Below are 23,662 nucleotides of genomic sequence, written 5' to 3'. Positions count from 1 at the left end.
GGATTAGGGAAATGATTGTTGAAGAAGTTTTGCCGTCCTTGATTTCCCATATAGTTGACTTCTTCATGTTGGGAACTACTAGGAGCTTGACAATGGTCGTTGGGGTGGCTATCTCCACAGAAATCACATCTCATTACTTGATGATGTGGTTGAGGTTGAGCTTGCATTGCTTGCAACTGCTGAGGTAGTTTGGCCATATGTTGAGTTAGGAGTTCCATCTGTTGGGCCAGAATCTTATTTTGTGCAAGTAAAGCATCCTGGGCACTCAGTTCATACACTCCTCTCCTCTGTGCTGGAATTCTCCCATGTTGGCTCCTCAAATCAGTGGAAGCCATATTTTCTATCACAGCAATGGCTTCATCAGCAGTCTTAAAAAGTACTGAACCACCAAAGGATGCGTCTAATATCATCTTTGTATGAGGTTGCAAACCATTACAGAAAGTTTGCACTTGCATTTCTAGACTGAATCCATGGCTGGGACACTTTCTCAATAAAGATTTAAATCTTTCCCATGCTTCACAAAGTGGTTCATCTACTCCTTGGACGAAAGTAGCAATGGCAGCCTTCACCTCTGTGCTCTTTGATGGTGGAAAGAAGCGTGCTAGAAATTTGTATTCCACATCCTCCCAGCTCGTAAGACTTTGATTAGGCTGTGACTGGAGCCAAGCCTTTGCTTTGCCATTCAGAGAAAATAGGAAGAGTCTCATGTACAATGCTTCTTCATCCTCCCCTTGTACACCCATAGTACCACATAGCTCATAGAAAGTGACCAAATGCGCATGAGGGTCTTCATTGTCCAGGCCAGAGAATTGGTTTGAACTGATGAGCTGGAGTAGAGCAGGCTTCATTTCTGCCAGCTTGTCACTCATAGTGGGTCTCACAATGCTTGAGAAATTCCTCGGGCTTGTGTAGGTTATTGAGTCCCCTATGGTTCTCCTTGGAGGTGGTCCTGCGCCAGCCATCCCGTTCACAGAAGAAGAATCAAAAGATTCTATTTCTTGATTGTTGAAAGGAAATGAGGATTGAGGGGCAGCTTGTTGACTTAGAGCTCGCTGTCTCCTTGTGTCACTATTGTTTCTACGAGCTGTTTTCTCGATCTCAGGATCCACAAGGAGTGGTTCAGATGACACCGTCCTCCTTGTACGGATGTTTCCCTGCATACACTAGAAAACAACCAAACTCGTGCCACAAGTCAGCCCAAAAAAATAAAGATAATAATTACAACAAAATAGAAAATTATACACAAAAAGATAAAGTCTAAATCGGTTAAAAATCACACAAAAATCTAGTTTAACACGGGTCCCCGGCAACGGCGCCAAAAACTTGTTGAGACTTCGGCAAGTGTACCGAATCGTTCAAGTAATAAAACCGGTAAGACCGGATATCGTTTCCCAAGAGACTTGTGTCTTAGACAATCGTATAATATCTAACTAATTTAGACTAAAGAATGATTCCATGTTTTTGTGGTTTTCATGCAATTGAATTAAAGATAAAACATAAATTGTAAAAGTGATCTTTGATAACGCAAACACTTAGGAATGGAAAGATTAGAAATGCTATGGAATGATATTGTTGGGGGATGATTTCACCTACTTCACTCTTATGTATAGAAAATCACTTCCTCTTCATTAATTAGCCAATGTCAATCTTCTAATTTACTCAAACCCAATCCCTTGGTAGAGAGAGCCTAGACTTACTTCTTAAACTCCAATCCCTTGGAAAACCTAACAAGTTCATCCGCTTTAAGAATTGAGATTCAAGACAACCAAAGGTCCTAGTTCTATCCCTAGATACAATTTCCTTTAGGTGTTTAATCCAGTTCTAGATTCACCCAATATTTCCCAATATCAAGCAAACCCTAAAATCATGATATGGTTGAATTACTCATACAAGCTTTAAGTAGAGGAATTAAACACTAACAATCAATGAAAGAGGCATATAATCATTCAAAACAACTGTAATTACATAAGAGATCCGTGGTTACATCAATCCCCAACAAGAATGAAACTAGCTCTCCATGAATGGAGAGCTTGAGCTTACAACAATGGTGGAAATGGAAGAAGGAGGAGGACCCAAGGATGAAGAAGGGCTGTTCCCACAGCTCCTAGCTCGCCTCTGGACGCTCCAATTGAGAGAATTTGTGTCTGAGATGCCAAAGATGCCAACCCTTTCGCGTTCCAGAACTAAATAAGCCGTTTCTGCCACATCAGCAAAAGTCGCGCCCGGCGGCCCGACAGACAGGCGCTTGGCGCGTTCTCGGTCAGCATTGTCACGCCCGGCGCCGCCTAGGTCAGTAGGCGCCCGGCGTGACTCTCTGCAGCAGCCTGGGTTCTTCATGTTTTCAGCTCCTCTTCTCTCTTTTCTTGGATTTTGGCAATGTTCTTTGGTGAGTATCTTCTCCCAGCTTCTTTGAATGGGGATTAGCCAACAAATGGGCTAATTACAACTTATAATGTAATCACTTACAAATACAAGAAAATGAGTTAAACAAGACTAAAAGTAAAGGAAGAGTTGACAAATTCCATCACTTTGATGTTGGATAATGAAGTAAAATTGGTCATTATCAGGCACTACATTCAATTCACGTAGAACGCCTATCTAGAAGTCTGAAAAGGGAAACCGAATGCCCAAGTCACAAAAGAGGGTAGAATACGCATAGAAAAATCAGTCGCATAACCCTTTCTCCCGTGCCAAGCACACTCATTTCTTTTGCAAACGGCCAACTTAAAGCATGCAACATCATTAGCCCCCGCCACCAAGTCCACTTGGTCCTTCAACTCCTCCAAAGACAAATCGGTACAAAAGTAGGGAACATAAAGCCCTACTTCATGAGGAGCCCAATTATAACCTGGCATGGACAGGGGTAGGCCAATGTCCCATCCCATTCCCTAGTCGTGTCTATTTCTATAACAACCTCCAACTCTTCTTCGGCCGGAATCGCACCCTCTACAATCGGAGCAACTTTGTTATTTATGTGCATGGTCACTCCGTTGTCAACTGAAGCCGCTTCCCGCTCGGTCGACCCTAGAATGGGAGACCCAATTGATGATGACAACTCTGCCGCATCATTAGCATACCCCTGGCCTTCCCTCCCTACGGACTCCTTAGAGGACAAGAGTTTTGCTTACGGCATTATTACCTTTGAAAGAAAAGAAAGATTCTAATGCTCGGTTGTAGAAGAGAGAAAAAGTGCAGACGTGAAAATGACAGCGACCCCCGCCCTTTATTTATAGTCGAAAAAGCAGTTTTCGCAAGCAAATCTCAGTCGTTGATGCTACCCTAATCCAACGATCCAAGACACGCAACCTTTCGTTTTACTGGTTACACGAATCCCGAAAATTCATGTGTTCCACTCACACCAGTTCCACTTCTTTATAATTGCCATCATCGATAGCTCCCATGAACGCTTGGCACGAAGACAATCATCTCCACCCCAACACGAACAGTCTTTCCATATTCAGCTTGGGCTTGGGGGGTCTATGTACTGTATGACCGCCAAGTTGGTCAACGAACCAGATAGTCGGTTAACCAACAACCTAGTAACCGATCGGTAGAGACAATAATTAAGGTAATTAATAGAACAATAAAAATCATTGATTAGTGATTAAGAATAATAATAAAGATCATTAATGGGCAATTAATGGGTCTAATTTAATTAGAAGCAGGTAAAAGATACTTTTTTTTCATAACTCGGTTTTATTATTAAATCATTGAGTAAATTTGTTGATTTGAGTGTCAAAATGTTTTTTGCATGTAGCCAGGAAACCGAACCACTCAAAGGGTCTTTTTACAAACAATTTGAAGACTAAAACTTAGGAGTATAGGATGATTAAACAAGGAATTAAATTTTCAACCCATTGACTAAGTGACATAATTACAAGATAGATATAAAAAACAAAGATGAAATCATCATGATCATGTTACGTATGCTAACTTAGGTGATATATATATATATATATATATATATATATATATATATATATATATATATATATATATATATATATATATATATATATATATATAATCAACTATGTCATTAATACAAGCCACAATAACACACTTCAATGTTGCAATTTCATATCAATACGCGCCATGTACACAACTATGTGAGCAAGAAAGAACCATTAAAAATAAAAGCTGAATAAAAGTTTGGAATAACTAATGATAAAATAAAGTAAGAAAAAAAGATAAAAACAATTGACAGAATGTGAGAATAAGTTTGAAATAATTGATGATAGAATAATGAGAATGAATCACGGATTTGTTGGTTCCAATCCAAAGGTACTAATTTTGGTCTCCTTAAAAAAGGCTTAAGGTTCATGTCTTGTGAATGAAAAACCGTAATTAGGAGTGAAGACTCAACTAAAAATAATCAGGTAAAGTCCCCTATACAAGTTAATCATTACTTAATGAAAAAAATATATAAAATAAAGAAAAATACAATGACTAAGGATATTTGAAAAAGAGAGAAAGCAACATAAACTATGCAGAAAAATAGAATAAGAAATATTTGTGGGAGAGAAACACCTATACTTTTAAAAAATATATTAATAATTAATTATTATAAACATTTAAGTTATTTAATTAAATATCTATATTATTATAAAAAAATCACTATTTTGAGGTATATATTGGTTTCTAATATTATCTTTTAAGTAATTTTTAAATTAAAATAATTATTTTCATCAAATTTATTTTGATATTTTTTATATGTAACCATTCTTTTAAAGTGACTTATTTCCATAAATTTTAACTATTTTTTAAACTAAAATAATTATTATAATAATAAAAATATTTAAAAATACATTATTTGCAATAAAATTATAAAAATTAATTAAATTTATTTTTATAATTAAAATAATAATAATTTTACCATAAAAAAATAATACAAGAATGTGTTTTCACTAGTTTCTAATAATAATAATGACTTTTAGCTCAACTTATTTTTGTAAATTAAAATAAGTTATTTTGAGTTTATTTTTAGCTTGTTTTAAAAAATCTTTAAATAATATTAGAAAAAGTGACTTTTTTTCTAAACAAACGCATCATATTATGAATGAAAAAGGGTTAATTAAGAATAATTGTTTGAGTTTTAATTTTGATTCAAAAAGAAAAAAAAAACATTATCTCCTAAGTTAGTGAGATGTATTTTTTTTATAACTTCGATTTTTTTTTCTTCCAACCCTTTATTTTACTATCCTGTAATCACTTTTGAACTCAACCATATTACAAGTAATCACCCTCAAATTTTACCACTATAAATATGCTAGTTAAATGTTTATAATTATTAGAACCTAATCATGATTGCAACAGAAATAAAAGGAAAATTTATTTATTTATTTATTCATCATGCTAGTTACTAACTTATTTTGGTAATTAATTATTATATTTGTAATGGTTTCACCTTCACATTATTCTAAACGTTAAATCTTAAATCGTAAATTCAAATTCTTATTTATTGGTTTTTTGCATGCTAACTTGAAGAGATTAATCCAAATCAGTAATCAATAAGTTATAATACTAAACATGTTTAGAACTATTAGTTGCAATCAATTGGGTTTCTCCCTGGACAGTTAATTGAATTTGTATGCACTGATTTCTTTTAATCTATAAAACCCGATTTTTTTTTAAGTTAAAATATGCTTTCTAATTATCCTTTTTTGTAATATTTTTTTCTAACGCTTCTTGTGATGCAATCAATTTTTATTTCATGTTTAATCACTTCTTTCTTTAATCTACAAATATATGACACAAAATACAAATTTTCTTGTTTATTTCGTTAAAGAAGATAGATTAACGAAGATTTAAAGGGAAACTTGTTCCTTTTAATTTACAAAAGTTTCATATATGATATGAAAGTTTGGTATTTTAGAAGCTAGTCAAGTAGCTTATTTAATAAGAATATTAAGCTACCAAGACTTTGATTTGAATGTTTTTCTCTTTTCACAAAATATAAGTTTTCCAGTTTTTATTCAATAGGTTATTAGAAGTAAAATATGACTCATAAGTTAGGATTTCTAATTTTTAATTTATCCTATTATTTTTTAAAAATAACAATACATTCGGATGATTATAATTTTTATTTCTTTATTTTCAAAAAATTGCATATACATTTTATTTTTATATTAAATATACTTTAAATGATAATAATAATAATAATAATAAATTATTCAAAACTTTAACACGTATTTTGGGTTTTGGTACACAATCATAGTTTCTAGCACAGAAACTCATCAAATATTTAAATAAGTGGTTCAAAAACATTTCAGCATTAGCTATACTCCAAAACTTTCAACCAATTATTCATATCTATGAAAGCTTTTTGTGCACACTTTACTTCATACTTGTCTTTTTCCTTTTAAGCAATAAGCGAAATAGTGTTCAAATTGAATATTTGAGAGTCATTCCAAAAAGGAAAATTGGAGAAAATTCATCATATCAATCGTGTACTTTTAAAAAGATAACTATGAATTTGATATCATGACCTCATCAGCATCACAAAAACTCAATTATATAGTTTATTTCAAATTAATAAATTAAGTTTTTCGATTACAAAAATTAATTACCTTTGAAATATTTTCTATCTATAAAATAAGACTTAAAACAATCTATATCTAAGATACATGAGAAAAACAAATCCTAGAATATATTTTCCAAAATATTGAAATATTTTTTGTTGAATAAGAGATTTTGATCTTCAACTAATGAGATCTTAAACCACTCCAAAAATACTAAGTACTTAGTTTTGTTGAATATAAACGAGAATTATATTTTTACTTGAAAGTAAAATGGAAGGTGATAAATGTGAAGAAAGCTATTACATTAATCTAGCCAACTAAGTTATTCATTGATTAATCATATTCACTGGTTTAATATTGAACTAGCCAAAAGCTATTACATTAATCTCCTTTAAATGAATATCTTATAAAAAGTAAGTCAAATTTTATAAAAATAAAAATAAAAAAACAATGCATTTGAGAGGATCTACAAGATACAAAAATATTTACATATATACATAATATTATCACATTCTAAATTTTTGTAGGTTTATTATCAACATATGTATTATTTTATATGTTTATGTATAACATAATCATAGTACATGGAAATTATTACACAACAAAATACATAGAGTAAAATAGTGAAATTAAAACATTTTACATATACCATTATCATTTGTTCAAATCAATAATTTATATTGAGAATAAAATGTCTATTACACAACATAGTTTTTTTGACTCAATCTCATTGTTCACTCATGACATTATGAAAGAGTCATATATTACATAAAAACTAAGACACATGCACTCGTTATATTTTTTTTTTTCTATTTTAAAAAAATCAACATAATACAAAACACAGTTGCTCTCTTCCTTTAAGATTTACATCCTTGTTTTCTTTTAACATTTTTTTATTTGATTGTGAATTTCAAATAAGATAAAATAAAATATCACAAAAAAACAAAACAAAAATTCTATACATGTGATAATTTTTAGGTTTAAAAATAATTTTAAAATAATACATTTCTCATCGTACTCAATTATTAATATGATAACTTAATGCTCAACTTATCATTTCAATCGTGTAAATAAACCAAATAGATCAAAAACAACTTTTTTATATAAGAAATGAAAAAGGTTTTTTCGTTTTAAGAATACCAAGAAAATATAAAAAATTATTAGAGCTTAAAATTAAAAGTTTAATACATATTGCAAAGATACTTGTTTCTTCAATACAATTTTAATAAAAATAATAAAATTTACTCAATAATAATATTATTATTTTATATTAATTACAAAATTATATATATATATATATATATGAGGACCTAGAAAATATTTTAGAATTGATAATGGTTTAAAGATAATGAAATTCAGTTATGTTAATATTAAAAAGGATTATGTAAATAGAAAGTTTTATAAATGAGTTTCATTATTTTAAAATACACTATCTCTTAAAAAATCACTTTTTTTTAGAGTTCTTTGACTTCTTTTAAGGATTTCTTACCTGTTGTTCATTTGTTTGGAGATAAAAAAATTGTTTGAGTAATCCTCTTGGTGAGCTTTTATTCTATTCGACCAGTTTCTTCAATTGTGTTAACCGTTTTCTGTTCGGTTTTCTCTTGGTTCAAATTTGGCTTGCATGTAACCTTTCTCTTTTGGTTGTATGTGAGGTTTTAACCTTATGTGTGTGTTTGTACTTATCATTGATCATAATGGTATGATTTAATCATGTTTATGATGTTCCTATGTGTACATAGAATATCTTGTGAGTTGGAATGTGTGGTTGTTATCTTAGAGCTCTGAGTTTGTTTTGTCAAGGTAATGAAAGCTAGTGTCGATATGTGTTGTGAGTTTTACTAATTTTGATGATTTGTGTGTTTTTTCTATTTTGAATGTTGGGAATGAATTTGGTTTTTAATTAATCTATTTTGGTGTGTGTGACTTATTTGATCTTATATGAGTTAGTTGATAATTTATGTTAAGTGTTTGTGATTATTTGGGTGTGTGAATTATATAATTGAAATCTGAACAATTGAACATTTGGTAGAAATTCTATCTCATGAAAAATTGTTTTAACCCAAAATACTTAAAGAGGAGTACCAAATTTATCAGTTGGATAGGTCTAATTTCTCTCAATCACTACACAAAAATTTTGGTTTTTGATGCAACGTTGAGTGGTAGCAAACTATGTTGAGCGGTAGTCTCGTTGTCTAGGTCTCTGATCCTTATAACTCCATACTATTGAGTGCTAGATTGTATCATTGAGTGTCGTGTTATGTGAATGTTTTAGCGTTGAGTGGTTGCAAGGTACTGTTGAGCGCTAACTTCATACTGCAGGTTTGGAGCCTTTAAAACTCTAGGACGGTGAGCGTCAACAATGTCGTTGAATGCCACTTTTTGCGAGAGGTTTAATGTTGAGCGTCATCGCTACGTGTCGATTTTATTATTGACTTTGTTTTCTTCTTTAACTGTTTGAGATAGATCTATGATGAATCTTATTTATATTTTATGATTTTGATTGTTATTTAATTGATGTGAAATTATTGTATGAATGTATGATGATGATGGTGTTTAAGAAATTTTAAAGAGAAATTCTTTTTAGCGATACTTTTAGTGTATGCATTGATGTGTTAGACTAAATAAATCGATATCCTGATACTCTAATAATCATACACACTCATATAGAGAATGAGTTATATGGTGAGAGTTGGATAAGGTTATTCTTGTATGTGGTAGGGTAATAACCTCTTTGGCTATAACTCTCCAAAGCATAGAGATCACCACAAGTACATGTCTCTAGTGAATTATGATGTTAATGACATATATTCAGATAATTGAATTTAGAGTCATTTGTCTTATGTGCTTATGCATTATTTATTTGTGTTTAAATTATACACGTTATTTTGTATATAAAATAACTCTTTTATACACTAATTTATCTTGTTCTGTATTCTGTGTACTTTGTTTGTTTGTCTTTTTTATAATTATCACCTACCCAGTTGAAAAAAGGTGACTATACTTTTCAAAACTTGTAGTAATTTCTTTATATAAGAATTAATATTTAAAGACTTTAATTCTCTTTAGTTTATTTGTATATATTTTAATATTATAATTATTATTTTGGGATAATTATATTGATACTATATATATTCACTATCTATTTTATTTTATCTTATTTAATAATTTTATATTATTAAATGAGATATTATATATATATATATATATATATATATATATATAATACGTTGGAATAAAATAGCAACCCATAATTAAAAATAATAAATTAAAAAATGTAAAAGTTTTACGTATTTAATATAAAAATATTTAATTAAAACTCAACTTAAAATAATCATATTTATATCAACTTAAATTTAATTAGAACTAAAATAAACTTTTAATAAACACAAGAAGAAAGAGAGTTGAGACAATTTTTTTTTTTTTTGTATTTTACCCTGCTGAGTTCATTCTATGGACTGCATTGAGTAACATGGTAAATACTTTGAGCATTACGTGACATTAGCATGGAGCTTCTCCTTAATGTTGATGTAACTGATACCGAATGAAGGTTGGGTCCATAAGATAGTGTCGTTAGGTTCCTTCACTCGGTGCAAAACATTTCACCACACACTCACCCTTCTTCACACTCTAGTTTATTTTCAACCTAATCATCGCTGTTAACTTGGACTATATTTCAAATAAGATAAACATGCGATTATCTTTCAAGTTCCTTTCCTTCTATGGGGTTGAACTGGGAGCACAACCATAACCATAACATTTCATCATTTCATGCGCAGCTCACCCTATATAAATCCCCAAATTACGGCAAATTAAAAACGCACTAAAGTTTCATTGCGCATTCCCATTGGGTTCAGTTTTGTTTTTGCAACTCATTAAAGTTAATACCTTTCAAGCCATTCACACTGTTGTCAGTTCATACAGAGAGATCTAGACATTTTAACCATTTGGGGGTGTGAAGAACAACCAAACTAACTAGTGGGGTGTGAGGTTCAGCAATCTTCATCAAGTGTCACTGAATTAGTGACCCTTTGATCAAAGGGACAAAAGGGTACCCCGGGAACCTCCTCAATCGGTTGAATTTCGCCACCAGATAATGGTGTTTGGGAATAGCCTGTTTTATCCCATTCTGGGTTTTGCATCGTTTGTGGTTTTCGTTTACATGTCTTTTGGGGGCATAAGGTTCAGCTTTTTGGAGGAAGGGCCAGAATTGAGCTTTGTGGAGAGAAACGGGACGCAATTTGTGTTGGATGGAAAAGCGTTTTACGTAAACGGGTGGAACTCTTACTGGTTAATGGTTCAGTCGGTGGATGTTTATTCGAGATCCAAGGTTCGAGAAATGATGAAAACCGGTGCTAAGATGGGTCTCACTGTGTGTCGAACTTGGGCATTCAACGATGGAGACTACAATGCCCTTCAAACTTCCCCTGGTCATTTTGATGAACAAGCTTTTCAGGTAATTGTTTATGTTCCTCCTTGTTTTTTAATTATGTAACTTGTTGCTACGACAATTTTGATAATTGTGTTTCAGTGTGCCGTTTTTTAAGCTTCAGGTCGGATACCGACACAATTGTGTATGTCGGTGTTTGCAAAACTGGGGATTCGCTTTGGTTCAAATTGTATCGAGGGAATTATATTGGGTTGCGATAGTCGTAAAATATGAAACGAATCATGACATAGTTTTTGTCTTTAGACCTGAATATTATCGTTCTGTTAATGGAGATACCATTTTTTTTCCTGGTGCTTGGTGTTTCTGTGGTTAGTATAAAGCAGAATCAAATGAAAAATGCTTTTTTTTCATTGATGCTGCTGAAATTACGTTCATTGCGAAGATGACTCAATGTGATATACGTGTTATTTTTCTTTACCCTTTTGCCATTCATAATCAACCAATCACTTCTGCAATTGTCCCAAAAATGGTGTCCGTGGTGTTTCTGACTTTTGACAACAAATAATTTATTGGGACACACCACAATTAAAAGGTTATGATGGTTGAATGTGTCCTTCCTTTATGCCTGATGAAATAAAAATGCTTTGTGTCGGTAACTCCTTATGCTCATGTGATTAGTAGCAGTTTTATTTGTGAATGAAAATCATGGTGAGGATTGATGGGTGATTGGTGACAGGCCTTGGATTATGTGATAGCAGAAGCAAGGCAACATGGAATTAGGCTCCTTCTTAGCTTAGTGAATAATTTGCAAGCATATGGTGGGAAGAGTCAGTATGTGAAATGGGCATGGCAAGAAGGGGTAGGCTTAAGCTCCTCCAACGATTCTTTCTTCTTTGATCCTTCTATCAGAACTTATTTCAAAAACTACATCAAGGTATCACATCTCTATCCTTCTTTTCTTTTCTTTTGATTTCATTTCCCCCTGCATCCTGCATTTTAGAATAAACAAAGGAGAGTGACTATTGCCACTTGTTAAATTAACATTTATAGAATTTCTGAGTCAGTAGTTTGATTAACAAAAAAGAAAAATAGTATTTTACTTAAAAGTTGTTAGAAACATAAATGTAAACCCTAAAGCAATAAAATATGTGCTCATCAAATAGTTTAAGCTTTTGACTAATTTGTTTATGACACGGTATCAAATCAACATAGAGAAACAGAACTTGCACTAGGGTTTAGAGTATAATATAGCATAAACTAATGAAACTTTCACGTGTCTTCATAGCATAGCTTAAGCTTTGGAATAATTGGTTTGTGACAATGTTGTTGTACCATTTTACCAATTAACTGTCTGATTTTTCCATCCTATAAAGGTTCTCATTGGTAGAATTGGATTAAGATTCTCCTCAATTCTGAAAAAAAAAACTGCATGAGTTCTCAGCCGTTCTTGATTTTAATATCTGATCATTTTAATATATAAAGTAAGGGAAAGGTAGAATGAATTGTGAGATTGTGCAGTTCTTTTTCAAATTGTAGGAGATCCATTTCCCACCAATCATAAGTTTTATTTTTTTTTAATATATATAACAAATAAATAACCTTATTTCTGAGGCTTCATCTATAGCCATGATTCATGACTTTATATGAAGCTTGTATCTCCTGCTTCCCTGGATCAAAATTGTTTCTTCCTTTACCTTCTAAATTGTACATCTAACATTTACTTTTGTGTAGTTGCCATGATTTTTTGCAGGTCTGCAACCCTTGAATCTGTCTTAGCTCAATTAATTGTTTCCTTTAATATTTTTTTGCAGACTGTCTTGACAAGGAAGAATAGTATTACCGGCATTGAATATAGAAATGACCCCACCATTTTTGGTTGGGAATTGATTAATGAACCTCGTTGCATGTCTGATCCTTCTGGTGACACTCTACAAGTAAGTTCTTCACCTGTGCTTTAGCACCTTGAATTAGTAATGGAAAAAGTATGCTGGCAATATCAAATTATTTTTAACACGGTGGCTGAATTTGATAAACTCTGAAAAGAAGGATTCTATATTCAATTTTTAGCCCTTTTTACTGTCTGTGGAAGGTTAGACCAATTATAGATCTATCATAAGAAGGCCTTAACTTACCTTTGCAAGAGGCTGATTCCACAACCTCAACCTGCAGTGAACCTGCAGTGAACCTGCAGTTTCACATAGCAGCAACTATAATTGTAGTAGAATTTATAGAAAAGGATAGCGTTCTTTCAGTTATATTTTGATATTTAAGTATACACTTAATTGTGGTAGAATTGCAGGGATGGATAGACGAAATGTCAAGTTTTGTCAAATTGATAGACACGAACCATCTGTTGACTGTGGGTCTGGAAGGATTTTATGGTCCAAATGATCCAAAAAGTTCAACTGTCAATCCTGAGCTTTGGGCATCCAGACTTGGGTCTGATTTTATTCGGAACTCCAAAATATCAAATATTGATTTCGCCTCTGTTCATATCTATCCTGATCATTGGTAAGCATTTCCTGAAAACTATGCTCTTTAGTTGAGTTTGCTTAGTGTTGTAAGAAAAATAAACCTGCAGAAGGAATGTCTCAAGGTTATCGAAGAGATTCTTATGTCTGGGAGATCAACTGTTACAGCAAGTTCTGTTGAAATTTATGTTTACACCCTTTAAAGCACGTATATCCAAACTTCGATTGTGGTTATTTCATGTTTTAATGTGCATTGCCTTTTCACAGGTTTCATGAGCAAATATTCGAAGACCAACTTAAATTTGTTTCCAAGTGGATGCTTTCCCACATCGAAGATGGTGACAAAGTTTTGAAGAAGCCCGTCTTATTCTCTGAATTTGGATTATCAGAAGAAAATCAGAACTTTTCGGTGTCAGACAGGGAAAAAATGCACAGAGCTGTTCTAGACATAATTTATAAGTCTGCCAAGAGAAACAGATCTGGAGCGGGGGCTTTGGTTTGGCAATTCCTGGTCAGTGGTATGAAGGAATTTTCTGATGAATATGGGATGGTGCCATGGGAAAGTTCATCTACTGCTTCTGTATTTGTTGAACAGTCTTGCAGATTGGCCAATGCAAAGGGATGGACTCAACTGGATGTAAGTTTCAAAGAACATTGTTAACAAAAACAGTGGAAAACAATGTTCAAAATTATGGAATAGAAATCCGTACAGATTGTTGTGGATGAGGTCTTGTACAATATTATTATTCTGGTTTCAGCTTTTCATCACCAAATTCTGGAGAGGAGTGATTAGTTGAATACATGTTATAGCTTGAACAAAGTATAATTCAAATTGTGTCATACAGAAAAACCAAAATCTACAATGTAGATATCAAAGAAAAAAAATTACTTTGTATGTAACTGAATCAAATTAAATTATCAAAATATCCGTGGATTGTATGCGGAGATTAATGAAAACATTGGCATCTACTTTCATTTTGTTGAACAAATCCTAAACCTTGGAATTTGGACAAAACCCATTTTTTTGCACGCGAAAAGAGAGCATCATGAACAAAATATAATGCGGAAAAGAAAACAAAAATAAAAAAACAATGTTCCTCTAATTACAACATGGATCTAATATGATAGACGCTTAGCCAATCTTGGTGAATTTCTAACCCTAGGGCTCTCAGTTTCACTGGTGCTCTTCTTTCCATTAGGTTTTGATTTCTGCGCCGTTTCAACCACTGTTCTCTTTTCAGTGCTCTTGACCAATCTCCTAGTTCGAGTCAGAGTCTTCAATGGCATCGTATCGGATTCATCGTTCTCCTGAGCAACCCTATCGAAATCATCGCCGAGCTTCTTGACTAAGCGGCTCTTCCGAACACGGGTTCGGGGAGGCTCAACCTCTTCTGGTTCTTCTTCTTCTTCCTCTTCGTCTACGATGAGATCCATGTATCTTCGGCGTTTGGTCACCACCGGGGCCGGTGGAGGGGAAGGCGAGGAAGATCTTTCCGATGGGGCGAGGACGGAATGGGCCGCGGTTGGACTTTGGGCCTGGGCCTTCTCGCGCTGGGAGCGGAGTCTTTGGACGTTGCCTTCGATTTTGCCCTGGAGGCGCAGGCGCTTGAAGCTAAGGCCGCCCATGGACCAGTGGGCCTCTTGGGCCCAAGACATGAGTGGGTCGGTGACGGGGACCGGGGGGTCGACGCGGTGGTCGTTGAACTTGACGTCGGTGTAGATGCGAGGACGGGGGAGGCTGGTGCCGTAGAACTTGCCGGGGCCGAGAGAAACAACCATTGTGATCGGAGATAGAGGAAGATGAAGACGGTGGTGGTGGCGCGAAGAAGATAAAAGGGTTAGGTTTGTTAAATAGGGAACGCGAGAGAGGAGGTGTTCATGGCGGGAACACAACCCTTGGCGGGACAAGTTCGCGCTCCAACGTCTAAAATTTTGGGCCTTTTCGCTAGATGGGCTTGGGCTTTGTCCGAACGAAACAGCTTCGTTCGTTGTCGTTAAAGCATATTTAAATATCTATTATTAATAGTAATTTTTCAAAATAAAAATATAAATATTTTTTTCTCTTATTTGTTCTTACTAACACTTAGACTTAAATAATAGTATAGTTATCCAATTAAACACAGATCACAGATCACGATGGGAAAACACAGAACCATAAAAATTAACCCAAAGAAAATAAACATAGAATCTGTAAAATTAAGCGGGGATTTCAATTGTTCTTTGGTAGAAAAGCAAAACGTGTTTTTAAATTCTAAAGCAAAATTATACTTCAGTTTTTCCAATTACAATAACAATACATTACCAAACAATTGGAGTTCAATCTCTGTAACTTTAATAGCACGATTGTATTAATGATCATGCTAGGGATGTATTATTTTCATTTTTTATTTCTAAATCTAAACTAAATTTAGCATTCTTAAAAACTATTATCCATACTTAAAAATAATCTATTATGTTATAAATTATTTCTCATGAACTGAAAATATTATATAATTTTGTATTTTTTAAAATTGATATAATCATATATAAGCATATATTTATCATAAATTTTAGTTGTTCATGTGATATTGTTTTTAAGAAAATGTTAATCAAAGTCCTGAATAAAAATATGATTTTGTTTAATCTCTTAGCAAAACTCCAAAATCATTTAGTTACTAATGGTTTAAAATTTTGCATTTAAGCATGTTTAGATAAACTTCCTAGTAAGTAGTCCTGTTTTCCTTTCTTAGAGTAATAAATTTCGATTTTACATCATGGAATTATGACTCACACGGTCCATAAACATATGAAAAAAATAATTTACACTTCTATATCATTTAAAACGTTTCCTTGAAACTATATGATTACAAAAGTAAATAACTTTTCCTTTAATATTTTTAAAAGGAAATTAATTTTAAAGTCATGGAAGTAAATTAATGTCACTACCCTAAAGTTAGGGACCGAATACGAAGTAAGCACGCGGTAAATATAAACATAAAAATACTTCTAGATATTGACAATATATATATATATATATATATATATATATATATATATATATATATATATATATATATATATATATATATATATATATATATATATATATATGTTTTGGAGGGTAGGATTGATAACTACTCTTTCGTACTTTTTTATTTTGTTGTTTCTTTCACAATAACTTCTTGTTTCGTCTTCTTTAAAGTCTAGACTAAGTATGTGAGTATATGTTAAAAACATTCTGACGCTCAAATCAATTTTAATTATATTGATCGGTTATCACAGTTAAGCATTAAATGTTCAATAAATGCAATTACCTACCTTATTTTTGTATTTATAGATTTCGAAGTAAACTTTTAGTTAGGACTAGCCTAATTATGGCCCAATTCCTCCTAATCATGCTTTACCTTATTAATTGTGTTGGGTTTGTGGTGTCCTTAATATGAAGTGTGACCATTCAGTCACTAATGATGTTGACAACTGATCGGTCTTCGTTATTTTGAAAGTTCTAGAGAATTGACTGACCGATTGCTTTTGATAAATACATTGCCCGAACAATCTATACGGTACACATGCCCCTCAAGCCCGAGCCGAGAGAATAATCGGTGAAGGGCCTTTATAGTCTCAATTTCAAGTTCGAGGAGTGGGTGCTCGTGTTGTGTTTTGAAAATATAACTGTTACTAAGCTGGGGCGTGACGATTTTCGTTTCCCGCACTAAGAGGAAGTTACAGAGTCATTTAAATCGGGTTGTTGGATCGTATTTGATTTGACGACGCGGGTAGCGTGAGGATCCAGGATTCTTCGCCTATAAATATGGTGAGCCTTTCATGTCATTTTCACTTTTTTTAGCTTAATCTCTCTTCCACTGTTCGACTTATTCTTACGCAAGTAATAATGGCTACCTAAACTTGTCTTCGTCTGAGGAATGTTCAGGGAGGGGTGGATGAGGCTATGACGACGGTGCTTCATCCTCGGCGGCGCCAAAGTCTTCTTCCTCTTTTGCTGAGTCAACCGAGCTGGATGAGGGTTTGGTTGATAGCGCGACCAGTGTAAATGAAAATAAGGTGGTTGTGCAGAGCGGTTAGCGAAATTTTGTTTATGACAGGGTGATAGTTAAGGGTGTCAAGGACGATGAGGGTTAGGGAGGGACGCTTCCAGCCATAATGGGTTATGACTGGGCGTTGCACGACGTGAGCGAGTTCTCCACGTGCTTCCGTAGAAAGACCCAACCAGAAGACTAGGTCAAGCAAAATTACGTGCTGAAATCGATAGAGTTCGGCCCTTTATTTAAGCTAATAACATGCAAAGGGAATAAACGAGTTTTTCACGGGAAGGGAGATAGTCCGAACGACTTCTTCTTTGCCTATGGATATCTCTTTCACGAGATGTTCGTGTGACTTCCATTCAGCTTGTTCCAGATGAATGTGTTGAGGGTCCTCAACATCGCTCCTTCCTAGTTGCACTCGAACAGTTGGGCCTATATGCAAGCCTTCTCGGTAATTTTCCAAACCCTCGACCTTGTGCCTACTTCTGCGACTTTCTTACACTACTTCTGAAGTCGACCCGTCGCTAAATGTGATTGGGTGTCTTTGATATCAAAATACAGCAAGATTTTGTTCTAGCTTTTTTCCCTTTCTTTCAAAGGTTTTAAAGTTTCAAACGTGACTAGCTGAGGCCAAAGAGACGAACAGCGAGCTAAAGTTGAAGCTGCAAGAGACTATCTCAATCCATTTGAGTTATGAGGCTAAACATGCAGAGTCTGCTCAATTTCTTGTTAAGGCTCGGCAAATCATGACGGACACCGTCGATGCTATGCGTTCTCTTAAGCAGCAAAACAATGACGTAACGGAGGAGAACCGCTTATTGAAGGCACGACTAATTGAGTTGTCCTTTAGGAAGCCGGTAGGAAGATTACTGTCGAGAAGGATGCTCTGACCGCTCGAGCAGAAGTTTTGGTTGAGGAGGTGAAGGAGATGAACAAGGCTATCTACGAAGAACACCGCCTCGATTTTAAGAAGGCCCTTCGACAAGTCCATTTTTTGTTGAACGTCTCTACTGAAGTATTAAGCTTTAATACATAAAGGATATTTACAAGGGTGAGATGGTGTTAATCAATTAAATCTCGGATGAATACCTAGAGGTCGAGGTAGCTGTAGGCGCGGGCGGTCAGGAGGCGGGGAAGGTAGAAGAAAGGCAGAGGTGATAGAAGTCACGGGCGCGGGTGTGGCTGAAGAAGTTCTGAATGTCTTAGACTAGGTTTTTCATTCAAAGTTTTTTTCTTTTTGTCATGCATATGTTTTTTGATGGCGATAAGTCAGTAAACAATCGTTAGGAATTGTTAGGAGTTGTTTGCCCACCGGTTGCTCAATACTAATCGTTGACATATACCTTGTTAATGCAACTTGTCTTTTGCATACTTCTTTTTTTCTTTCAACATTTATTTTTTCTAAGTTATCTTCCTTTAGCTTACGCTCGCTAAGTTATTGAAAGAGCCTCTCATCGTTCGATCAAAACTAGGAGTTCACTTAGGAATATTCCTTAAGTTTGCATTGAGTCATCAAGGGTTCACTAAGAACGTTCTTAGTTGATCGATTTGAAATAGGAGTTCACTTAGAACGTTCCCTAGGTCTATACTGAGTCAACGAGAGTCCACTAAGAATGTTCCTCATCGCTCAGTTTGAACTAGGAGTTCACTTAGAATGTTCCCTATGTTTGTCTCAAACGTTTTTTCACGCGAACAAAAACACAAAAATATGATGAAAAACCTCTGATTTTTTTTTGATTATGAGAGCTCTTTTATGTGAGGCTTCAACTGAAATAAAACTTCAAGCGTGAGGCATTCCAAGTGTTTGGAATTGCCTTCCCATTCGGGTGCTCGATTCTATACACTCTGTTCTTCAGATCTTCAGTCACTCGAAAAGGTCCTTCCCAATTGGCAATCAATTTTTCATGCGTTCGGTTCTTCCTGGCTTCACATGTTTTTCTCTAGACTAAATCCCCTTCCTGAAAAAAAGTTGGTGATATATCTTTGGGCAACCAATCTTTTATGTGTTTTTTCCTTGACGACCGCTATTTCCCTCCTTTCCAATAGAGTATCAAGCTCTGCCCAGAGTTGCTTGTTATTGAGGCTTAGGTCCTTCAAATGTCTTCTGAGGGAAGGTTCGCTTACCTCTACCAGTAGCATGATGTTTGTCCTATATGTAAGGTTGGACGGGGTTTCTCCTGTTGTGTCGTGCAGTGAGCATTAGTAACCCCATAGTACATCCGGGAGCTCGTCCACCCAAGCGCCCTTTACATCACCAAGACGTTGTTTCAGCTCAGCCACAATGGCTTTGTTGGTCACCTCAGCCTGAACGTTCATTTGCGGGCGCTCAACAGAGCTGGTGACATGCTTTATGCCTAAGCCTTTGTAGAAATCCTCCAACCTTTTGTCAATGGACTGGCATCTATTATCAGTTATTACCATGCGACGTAAGCCGAAGTGGCAGATTATCTTCCAAAAGAAATTTTGGACCTACTAAGCTGTTATGGTGGCTAACGGTTTGGATTCTATCCACTTAGTGAAATAATCCACAGCGACAAGGAGAAAATTTTTCTAGGCCTAGTCGACAAGGAAAGGTCCAACAATGTTCATCTCTCATTGAGCGAACGACCAAGGGGAAATGATGTTATGTAGCTCTACGAGCGGCGAGTTGGCGTTATTGTCGTGCTCTTGACAGGTCTTGCACCTTTTGACGAACGTGTCACAGTCCTTTTCAAGGGTTGGCCAGACGTACCTTGCTCGCAAGGTTCGAACCTTGAGAGGTCGTCTTCCAAAATGTAGGTCGCAAATTTTGTCATTCAACTCATTCAAAACATAGTTCGCTTCGCCCTTGAAATGAATTTTAAAAGAGGAGTGGAGAAACCTTGCCTATAGAGGTCCTCTCCGATAAGGACATAACGACCTATCCTCTTAGAATTTGTCGTGCTTATTTTCTCCCCCTTTTCTTGTTTCTTCATCGGAGCACGTATGTCAACCCTTAAGTCCCCCTTATCTTGAGAAACTTCAACCACCAAGACCTCTATGGTCAGTTTTGTTAGAATTCGCCGGATTACTAAGGAGAGCTACCTTTTTTCTTTACAGTTCATTAGTTTGGAGAGGTCAGCCCGTCCTGAAGCTTTTTAACAACTTTGTTGCCTTGTGGAAGTATTGTAGCAAGTGATTGTCCTTGATCGGGAAATCTCTGTTAATTTGATCGACGACCAATTGAGAATTCGTTCGATATTCAAGATCTAACATTCCTAAGTCCTTAGCCAACGTTTGACCGGCAATAAGAGCTTTATACTAAGCTTGATTATTCTAAACTTTGAATTTAAAAACCAGGGATTGCCCCACCACCAAACCATGCGGCCCCTCAAGGACTACTCTGGCCATGTTGGCCCTTTTGTCTGATGAGCTATCAACGTACAATCGCTAAGGCTATGAAGGGATTTCCTCTTCAGGTAACAACTCAGTTGCAAAATCAACTAAGTGTTGGTCGCGCCCTAATCCATGGCTCACAATGTTGGTCAAGCTCGGGCAGTTTGACCGACCAAGCGACCATCCTTCATGCAGATCAGGCTTCCTTAGAATCTTAGCCATAGGGTGGTCGGTCTAGATGACCACCTGGTTTGAAATTACAGTCGTAGACGGCACACCATTGTTAGTAGTGTTAACGCCACTTTCTCAATATGGGCATAATGTTTCTCTAGGCCCTATAGGACTCAACTGATGAAATAGACCAATTTGAACTCTAGGACCTCTTGGACTAGTGTCGCACTGATTGTGGTGTCTGATACGGCCAGGAAAAGTTGTAAGTCGTGCCCTTGGATCGGTCGGGCCACTACAGGAGGATTTGACAAGATGCCCTTGACTTCAGTGAAGGTGACTTTGCACTGTTCGTTCCAATTGTTGGTAGTGCTTTTCCTCATGATTTTGAGTATGAGCTTGATGCGTTCGACTAGTTGGGAACTGAAATGGGATAAAGAAGTTATCCTTCCCACCAGTTGTTGTACCTCCTTCAAGCTTTGACATTTCCACATCTCTAGGACGATCTTGCACTTGTCAGGGTTGGCTTCGATGCCTCGCACATTTGCATTAAGCCTAGAAACTTATCTGTGGGCACCTCCAATGTGCACTTTGCTGGATTAAGCCTCATTCCATACCTCTGTACCTACCTAAACACGTCTTTCAAGTCCTGTACGTGCTTTCCACAAACCAACTATGAACCACCATATCATCTACATATACATTCATGCACTTCTCGATTTGGTCATGGAACACTCGGTCCATCAACCTCTAATAGGTGGTTCCATCATTCTTCAAACTAAACGGCATCACTTGGTAACAAAAGTTCACCCGTTCGATGATAAGGGTCGTCTTCTATCCGTTTAGCAGAAATATTCAGATTGATGGTTTGATGCTCTGTCCACCAGGCTTTCTATGCTCGGAAGAGGATAAGCGTCATTGAGGCATGCTTTATTCAAGTCAGAGAAGTCAATGCACATTCTCATTTTTTACTCTACGACCCTTCTCTTCTCCTCTCATAGCTTTCTCCTTTTTTGCGCCACTAAGCGGACCTCTTTGAAGAAAGCCAACTTATGGTGCATGACGCTGAGGTGGATACTGGGCATGTCTATCACTGCCCACGTGAACAAGTCCGCGTTAGCCCTGAGCACGTCCTCTAACGTTTTTCCTCTCCTTCCTTCAGACCTCCACCTACAAAAGTGGTTTGATCCCTCCTTTCGCTAAGGACAAATGACTTCACCTCACCCTAGGGCGGTCATCAGTGTTCGTCCTTGGATTGAGATCCACCATGGCAACCTCCAAGTGCTTAACTCTATGTTGGGTTACGTCCCAGCTATTGGTGATAATGAAGTAGTAGAATGGTGGTTTGGACCGTGCGTAGAGATGATGTTGCGCACTGGATTTCCTTTGGTAGCGAAAGTAATGAATTAAGTGAAGGTTGTTGGTGGAGGAAAGAGCTATCGTTGGAGGCGAAGCTAGCTCAGACAACCTTCCATCATTGGAAGGAAGCTAGAGGAGAGAAAGCGAAAGCTCAAGGAAGGTGACTATTAGGCAGAGTAAGGGGGCTGACTTCAAGGCAGCAAACGCTTACTCATATTCATTCAAAAGAGCTTTACAGATGAGAAGAGATTATGATTTATAGGACATCCAATAATCTAATCTCTTCACGGTGAAATCCAGGGGTTGCTAATGATCAGCCGAAATCTACGGATCAAGTTCCATGTCTTCAAAAGTGGGTCATGCCATTGATGCTTATGGAATGCCAACTGTGGGCGCGCGCGTGCTTCTTGGACATAAGTCGCCAACGCTCAACGGTGCAGGGTAGGCGCCCAGCACCACCCAGTTCCTTTTCAAGCCTTCTACCCTTTATGTTTGGTCTGTGATGGACTTTGTTGGATGCTCCTAAAGTTCCTCTTTGTTATTCTTCAAGTAAATGGGTCCTTGCCTAAATGATGGGCTTGGGCCCAAGTCATCATCCCCTCCCACTTGTAAAGGATTTGTCCTCAAATCTGATGGTTTATGAGGACTTATTTTTGTTTGCTTTACAAGAGTCCCTCCTGAATCAACTATCGATCTTCAATAAGCATCAAACATATCTCTAATTAGTTGTATTTGACCTAATAAAATATATAGAGGAATATGTTTAGAAGAAGGTTTCCTAAATTTGAATTTTTCAACTTTATTATAACAAAGAAACCTGACTTCATTTGAAAGTTTATTTTTGTCTTGAGTTAGTGATAACCAAAAAGGTAATCCTAACTCAAGTTTTTGATTGCCATGTGTTAAAAGTTGTAATATTTGAAAAGATGGAATGACAAATTCTTTAAGACAAAAGTAAAATTTAGAACATTCAATGATAAATGGAGAAAAGTGAAAGGATAGAAAACCTCCCCTTAAGAGTTTAGGTTCTATTGGGAGTGTAGGAGATGTTGGCCTCAAATTCTTTTCTTCCATTTCCTTCCTTTCAATTTCTTCCTTTTCTCTCTTTTCTTTTTCTTTCTCTCTTCTTTTCTCTTCTTCTCTTCTTTCTTTTTCTTTTTCTTCTCTTCTTTCTTTTTCTTCTTCTTCTCTTCTCTCTTGCTCTTGTATTTTCTCTTCTTCTCTTATCTCGTTTTATTTTCTCCTCTCTTCCTCTTTTCTTTCTTCTTCTCTTCTCTCTCTTGCTTCTTGCTCTTGTTTTTCCCTTTTTAATCTCTCAATTCTACATTTGCTTGTCTCTTCCCGAAGCCTCTTAAGTTTTTCTAGAAACTCACTTTC

General features: G+C 35.6%; 2 protein-coding genes across 2 annotated transcripts; one reads left to right on the top strand and one right to left on the bottom strand.

Moving 5' to 3' along the window:
* The first annotated feature begins 10,075 nt into the window (after positions 1 to 10,075).
* On the top strand, positions 10,076 to 14,155 carry LOC108345974 (mannan endo-1,4-beta-mannosidase 2). The gene is made up of 5 exons (XM_017584856.2): positions 10,076 to 10,977; positions 11,648 to 11,845; positions 12,723 to 12,845; positions 13,211 to 13,422; positions 13,650 to 14,155. The coding sequence occupies exons 1-5, from the start codon at positions 10,618 to 10,620 to the stop codon at positions 14,041 to 14,043; spliced, it is 1,287 nt and encodes a 428-aa protein (XP_017440345.1). The 5' UTR covers positions 10,076 to 10,617; the 3' UTR covers positions 14,044 to 14,155.
* Positions 14,156 to 14,378: 223 nt separating this feature from the next.
* On the bottom strand, positions 14,379 to 15,161 carry LOC108345975 (uncharacterized). The gene has a single exon (XM_017584857.2). The coding sequence runs from the start codon at positions 15,159 to 15,161 to the stop codon at positions 14,499 to 14,501; it is 663 nt and encodes a 220-aa protein (XP_017440346.2). The 3' UTR covers positions 14,379 to 14,498.
* Between the last annotated feature and the right edge of the window lie 8,501 nt (positions 15,162 to 23,662).

Source organism: Vigna angularis, chromosome 8 (genome assembly GCF_016808095.1).
Source record: "Vigna angularis cultivar LongXiaoDou No.4 chromosome 8, ASM1680809v1, whole genome shotgun sequence".
Taxonomy (NCBI): Eukaryota; Viridiplantae; Streptophyta; class Magnoliopsida; order Fabales; family Fabaceae; genus Vigna; species Vigna angularis.
Note: the sequence above shows the minus strand (reverse complement) of the source record. Positions and strands in the feature narration are given on the sequence as shown.